Source organism: Neomonachus schauinslandi, chromosome 4, assembly GCF_002201575.2.
Source record: "Neomonachus schauinslandi chromosome 4, ASM220157v2, whole genome shotgun sequence".
In the NCBI taxonomy this organism is placed as follows: Eukaryota; Metazoa; Chordata; class Mammalia; order Carnivora; family Phocidae; genus Neomonachus; species Neomonachus schauinslandi.
The window spans coordinates 97220603-97228241 of record NC_058406.1 but is presented as its reverse complement, the minus strand read 5'-3'; the positions used below and the strand labels follow the sequence as shown (position 1 = coordinate 97228241).

At 40.4% G+C, this 7639-nt stretch overlaps 1 protein-coding gene across 1 annotated transcript in view; it reads right to left on the bottom strand.

Moving 5' to 3' along the window:
• Positions 1 to 7639, bottom strand: part of CD101 (CD101 molecule) — a 33457-nt gene that overhangs the window by 14711 nt on the left and 11107 nt on the right. The window contains exons 4-5 of the mRNA XM_021690221.2: positions 4311 to 4697; positions 450 to 833 (exon numbers count right to left, since the gene is read on the bottom strand). Coding sequence (XP_021545896.2) covers positions 450 to 833; positions 4311 to 4697 — 771 coding nt within the window. The remainder of the gene's footprint in view (positions 1 to 449; positions 834 to 4310; positions 4698 to 7639) is intronic.

Below are 7639 nucleotides of genomic sequence, written 5' to 3'. Positions count from 1 at the left end.
CCCCCCCCCCCCCCCCCCCCCCCCCCCCCCCCCCCCCCCGCCCAGTGGCTGGCCTTCCCTTATTTCCACTCATGGGCTCAGCGTCACTCTTTCGCACGGGCTTGAATAGACTCTGCAAGCCCAGGGCTACAGCTCTAGAAGCCTGGATGTACGAGGCTCAGCTCCACCGGGCACAGGTCCTCTATACGTCTACTCCAGCTCATAGGTTTTCGCGTTCAGTTTTGACTAACAACCGACAAGTGGCACCCTGTGGATGATCCTTATAAAGATGAGTAAACTTTAGAGATTGGTTGACAGACCTGGCAGCCAGAGACTACGCTCTGTGTCCTGGGGTGTACGCGCCACGAGGGGGTTCGGCTTGACACACAATCAAATTCCACCGTGTCCCACTGCCCAGGAAGGTACCGCTGATATATGTAAGTTTAGAACAGGATTTCTTTGACCCTTACCCAGAGATTTGACAGTGACAGCCAACTTCTGAGTCCAGCTCCGCCCTCTGGCCTGGTTCCGGGTGCCCTCAGACACTCTGCACTCATACACGCCACTGTCTGTGGTGCTGGTGGAGCTGATCTCCAGCTGGAAGGTGGCCCAGTCCATTTTCTCCAGCCTTGTGGAGCCCTGGTTATTGAGTTCCTTGTAGGAGGCCCCCAGCTGCACGGTGCCATCCTGCTGCATGCCAGCCACCAACTCTGGCTGCTTCTGGCCTTGTGGGAGGTGCCACCATTCCACAGACAAGGGACTCTCAGCCCCATCTGCCTTGCAGAGAAGGGTTAATGCCTCTCCTTCCCACACGGCTTGCTGCTGGTTCTTGGTAGATAAGACCACATTTCTTGCTGTGGATTACAGATTTGAGAGGAAAAAAAAGAAAGGATTTCAAGTCAATGAAAACTTTTCTAAAACATGGTGAAATCTCTTTAATTAGGCCTTGACTAGTTTGTGACAAATCAGATCCAGCTGTTGACTGCTCTTACCACCCCCGGAAAAGAGATTTGCTAAACACTTACATAGTGGGAACAAGACAGCAGAAAGAATATCAGGTGAACTTATTTACACTTAAACAATTTATAATTTGCCCTTATTTTTAGTGATTTGTTAAATCAGTCCTTCATTAAGAACATCTAGTTGGGAAAACATCTGGTAATATTTTGTTAGATTAATTAGGCTGGGTGTATGAGCCTGAAAATAATGAAGCTGTGTTTATTTAAATTTTTAGTTTTTTGGAATTTTATCTTTCACAGATCAAAATGATATTCCTCTGCCTACTTATCTTTCCCTAATTAGTATGTGTTTTGAACAGGGAAGGAGTATTGGTAATTAGATTTCTGTTCAAAAACTACCATTGGGGCACCCGGCTGGCTCAGTCCATAGAGCATGCGACTCTTGATCTCAGGGTCATGAGTTCGAGGCCCATGTTGGTTGTAGAGTTTATTTAAACAACAACAACAACAACAAACAAAATACCACCATTAAAAACAATTACTCGGGGGCACCTGGGTGGCTCAGTTGGTTAAGCGACTGCCTTCGGCTCAGGTCATGATCCTGGAGTCCCGGGATCGAGTCCCGCCCGCATCGGGCTCCCTGCTCGGCAGGGAGTCTGCTTCTCCCTCTGCCCCTCCCCCCTCTCATGTGCTCTCTCTCATTCTCTCTCTCTCAAATAAATAAATAAAATCTTTAAAAAAAAAACAATTACTCGGGGGAAGATACACATATAGATATGTTTCTCTTTTTCAAATCACATATTCTCATATATATATATATATATATATATATATATATATATATACTATTGGTTGAAGGGAGATCCTTCTTATATCTGAACTATAATGTTAAACTACAAAATATAAATCTGGCTCCCAGATGGGAAATTCAAGATATGTAGAAACGCAGACATTCATTCAATAGATACTTCCTGTGCGAGGCTTTGTCCTGGGTGCTTTGTGGGTAAAGCAAAGACACCTCCATAGCTCATGCATCTCAGGTTTAAGGCCAAGGTCCTGGGAGTCAGAATTTATCTTGGGCAACACAGATGTCCTCCCTGACCCTTGATTTTCTTTCCTGTATATACGAACATAATAATAGCACCAACCTTACTGCATTGTTGGGATGAGTAAAAGTGGTGCATGCCAAAGGGCTTAGCCTGGCTGGCAAGGGAAAGTACCCAGTACATGGGAGTTATTAGCATTGGTTGTAATGATAGGCACTTAGTGAAAGTGAGGTAGTTCAAAGCCAAAAGAGAGAAAACAAAATGGAATTGGGATGAGAAATCTAAATAACATCTAAATGAATTCGCAGATTGTTCTTCCCTGCTGAGGAAGGAGTTGAGCTTTCTCCTGCTCTATGTATATATGTATGTAAGTTACAAAGGCAGAATGAAGCTTGATATCCACAAGTAACTTTAATACACGTATTTAATATTTTAATTATCTAATAATACTATTAAATAATTCAATAATTCTTATTTAATAATTAAATAATTATTAGTTAAATAATATTTAATACTAAATATCTATATCTATATCTGTATCTACATATGTAAACCTGCTTCCAGATTTTGGGTAGTGGAGGCAGGATTATACTTAAAGTTATTTTCAAGTTAAAAATAGACTCATAACTGAAGTTTAGAAAATAAAGAGGAAATTATTGCTCATAATCTCACTACTTGAATATAACCATTATGGTTAGTCTCAACTAACATCAGGTTTTTTTTTTTTAAAGAAAAAAATGAGGTTTCCTTAGTTCATTACAGTCATTATCTTGTTAAGAAGTAATAATCTTGTTAGAAGTAATAATCTTGTTAAGAAGTAATAATCTTATCAAGTGTGTGTAAGTTACACATTCACAGTGGTAGTGAGAATTCACTACCTTCTGTTTAAAATATTCATAAAATACTAATTTCATGACAAAACTCTGCTCATACTATGGTTTGACTTTCAAAACTGAATGCTCAACAGGATCCTTAATAAATTTGCTAATAGCTTTTTCTGTTTCCACATATCAGGCCCAGTTTGGACTCCAGCCTACACAATGAACTATTTTTAGCTTTAGAAGACCACCCTACTGATAGGCTTATGATCTGTGAGCCACAAAGCACACCTTCAGTTCCCTTTGGCACAGATTCCCATATGCTGAATTTAAGAAAGGTTTACAGATATGTTTCAGCAGAGATTGAGATGAATGAAGCAGAGATTTAGCTCTGTGTAAATATGTAAACCCGCCTACACAGTTCTTCCTGAATCCTAGAAAGTTAGACCAAATGTTTAGTGTGAAAACTAACACCAACACACTTCCTGGCGTGCCACTCTAGGCCAAAGTGTGTGTGTCTTCATTGCTAGCAAATGGGGTGACAGAGAAGAGCATGAAAGGGAAATCTATCTATCTTTGGAGATGCTGCCAGTGAGCAAGTGAAACAAGGGTATTTTTATTTTCAGTCGGGTGTTGTTTTGTGCTCTTGGACAGTTAATCTTTATAGACTTTGAATATAATACCCGGCCCAGAGCATCCTAATATTAGTTGTAGATTTGTCTGTTCTCTCTTCAAACAAAAAGCGCTCAGTGTTCAAACATGTTTAAGGTCATCCAACCTTCATAAACTTGAAACGAGAGCTGAGTGGCCTTCCACTTTGATGCCCATAGATACTCAGACCCGTTTGAACAGGCACATCACATTACAGCAAAATGCAGGGAATAGAGTCTGCCTGCTATCATTTACCTCTTCATTCCTTATTCTGAGTCATGCTTTGATGCAGAATTAAGACGTACTATCCTTCCCTGTATCAGGTTAAGATAATAGAGGATGGACAAAAGGCATCTGAAAGATGTTTGGGGGGCAGAGGCCATAATGTAGGTGTTTGATCCCCAGGAAGGAGGCAAAGTGTCATTCTTTCCTCTTACCATACTCACACCACACAGACAACAAAGAGGAGATAGAGGGTTTCATTAACGCACTTGTTTTCTGCTCGGAGAAAAATCCAACGTACAAAAATGAGGACTGATCGCAAGTAGAATCAAAGGATCTAAGACAGCAAGAAGGGACTTCAGGACAATCTCATCGTATGTCATTATTTTATATTTGAGGAAGCTGAGATTTAAAGAAGTTAAATGTTGTGTCTGTGGTCATAGCCCATTTAACGGCCCCGGAATAAGACTTAAGTCTTCAGCTAGTTTGGTTGCTTTTCTTTATTCCACCTCAGAGTGATCCGACTGACACCCGACTCTTCAGGGGAAGTCCACTGTGTCCAGGGAGGCAGCCTGTACTCACAAAGGAGGGAAGCGGAGGGCAGCCCAGGCATGTCTGGTTCTGACTTCACGTACCTGCTGGCTTTCTCAGATGCACGTGGCTGTCTGGTGACCGCTTGCTCTGAAGCACCTGCCAGGAGCCCATCTGAGCTCTCGCCATCTCCGCCACAGCACATCTGTAGACGCCTTCATCCTCGGGGCCCGCAGAGAAGATCTTGAGAGAGAAAGCCTTGGGGCTTAACTTTGAAACCTGGAGCTGTCCTTGACTTGCTCTCTGTCTGTAGTCTCCCTTCAGGTCCAGAACACCACCAGCATCCATGCGGGCCATCTCATTACCATTGAAGAACCAAACGCCCTGAAGCAGTGGGTCCCGGCCACTGCCTACGACCAGGCAGACCAGTTCTAAGGATTTCCCTGCAGTAAACATGCTCTCAGCTGAAATGTTGACTTGAAAATCTCTCACTAGGAAACAAAAGCAACGCAGGTATTTAGAGAAGCCACAGCACTGTCCTTTCGGGACCACAGAGAGATAATACCCCCTGTAAGGATAGTACGGGGATTGAATTTCATGTGGGCGTTGAGCTCTGAGGAGTAGGTCAGCCAAAGAAATGCCTAGAATCAAAAATGTCCTTGACTATTCCTTCAATCATTCAGAAAGAACAGCCTACATAGCTTTCTGAATGCAATCCTATTAAGCAAGACATATGCATAGAAGTATAAAGTATACAGTAGTGTATCTTTTTTGAATAAAAAATACAAAATATTTTATAATATGTTGAACTGCTGTAAGCTGTGATGCTTTGTTCTCTTTTTTTGGCTAAGAATGTCCAGTGGAATTTTCCTAAGTTAAAGCACATGTGATGTGATATAGAACTAGTCCACAGCTAACATAACACCTAACAATGAAAAGCTGAAAGTTTCTCCTCTAAGGTCAGTAAAAGACAAAGAAGTCCACTCTCACCACTTCTATCTGACATAGTATTGGAAGCCCTAGCCAGAGCACTTAGTCAGGAAAAAATAAATAAAGGGCATTCAAGTCAGAAAAATGAAGTAAAATAATCTGTTTGCAGATGACATGATCTTATATATAGAAACCCCAAAAGACTCCACCAAAAACCTGTTAAAACTAATGATTTCAGCAAAGTTGCAGGATACAAAATCAACATGCAAAAAACAATCAGTTCCATTTCTATACGCTAGCAACACAGTATTGGAAAAAGACATTAAGAAAATTTCTACAGATGGCCAATAAATACAATGAAAAGATGCTCAACATCACTCACCATCAGGGAAATGCAAATTAAAACCATAATGAGCTATCACCTCACACCTGTCAGAATGGCTGTTCTCAAAAAGACAAGAAATACCAAGTGTTGGAGAGGATGTGGCAACAAGGGAACACTTTTACACTGCCAATAAGAATGTAAATTGGGGAGCCAATATTGAAAAGAGTATAGAGATTTCTCAGAAAATTAAAAATAGGGTGCCTGAGTGGTTCAGTAGGTTAATGGCCAGCTTTTGGTTTCAATTCAGGTCTGACCTCAGGGTCGCCCGCATCAGACTCGGTGCTCAGCACGGAGTCTACTTGTCCCTCTCCCTCCCCCTCTGCTCCTCTCCATGAGCTCTCTCTCCTTGTCTCTCTCCTAAATAAATAAATAAAATCTTCTTTAAAAAATTAAAAATATAATTACCATATGATCCAGCTATTCCACTTCTGGGTATTTATTCAAAGAACACAAAAACACCAAGAAGATATATGCACCCCCATGTTCATTGCAGCATTATTTATAATAGTCAACATGTGGAAACAACCTAAGTGTCTATCAATGGATGAATGGATAAAGAAAATGTGGTACACACACACACACACACACACACACAGAAATACTACTTAGCCATTAAAAAGAAAGAAATCTTGCCATTTGCAACAACGTGGATGAACCCTGAGGGTATTATTCTAAGTGAAATAAATCAGACAGAGAAAGACAAATATCACATGATTTCACTTATTTGTGGACTCTAAAAACCAAAACAAATGAACAAACAAAACAAAAATAACCTCATAGAGACAGAGAACAGATTTGTGGTTCCCAGAGGGGAAGGGGGTTGGGGAGTGGGCGAAATGGGTGAGGGGGCTCAACTGTATGGTGATGGATTGTAACTAGACTTATAGTGGTGATCACTTGCAGTATATACAAGTATCGAATTATAGTGTTGCACACCTGAAATTTACATACTGTCATACACTAATTTTATCTCAATTAAAAATAATCTCATTTGCAATAATGTCAAAAAGAAGAAAATACTTAGGAACAAATTTAACCAAGGAGGTGAAAGACATGTGCACTGAAAACTGTAAAATATTGATGAAAGAAATTAAAGATACAAATAAATGGAAAGATAGCCTGTGTTCATGGGTTGGGAGAATTGATAACACATGTTGGTGAGGATGTGGAGAAATGGATGTGGAGGACATGCACTGTTAGGAGGAAGGTAATATTATAGAAATGGTGTGGACAACCTAAGTGTCCACTGATGGATAGACAAATGAAGAAAATATAGTATACATGTGTGTATATATATATATATATATATATATATATATACACATATATATACGCTGAAATATTATTCAGCCATGAGAGAAAAGGAAATCCTGCCATTTTCAACAACATGGATCACCCTGGAGGACATCTGGCTAAGTGAAAGAAGCCAGACACAGAAAGACAGATACTGGAGGGGCTCACTTATATGTGGCGTCTAAGACTGCTGAAATCATAAAAGCAGAGAGTAGAATGGTGGTTGTCAGGATCTGGTGGGGGGTAGATATTGATCAAAGGGTACAGAGTTTCCATACGCAAGGTAAGTTTTATAGATCTAATGTATAGCGTGGGGACTGCAGTTAATAATACTGTGTTGCATACTTGAAATTTGCTGAGAAGAGAGATCTTAAATGTTCTCACCATACACACATGCACACCCCCGCTACACACAAAAAGTAACAATGTGAGATGATGAATATGTTAATTAGTTTGATTGTGGTAATCTTTTCAAAATGCATATGTGTATCAAAACATGTACACCTTAAATATATACAATTTTTGTCAAATAAGTAAAAATAATGATGGTTTTACATAAAAAATTGGCCTCAAAGAGAGAAAAAAAGCACATGTGATATGCCCTCACAGAACTCACTGAGTGTAACTTGGACACTTAAGACAAATAGGACAGTTTCTTAAAGAAATAAAATAATACTCCTCCTAAAGAAGGAAGGATGAAAGGAAGGAAAGAAGGAAGGAAGGAAGGAAGGAAGGATGGAAGGACGGAAGGAAGGAAGGAAAGGAAAGAAAGAGAGGAAGGAAGGAAGGAAAGGAAAGAAAGAGAGGAAGGAAAGAAGGAAGGAA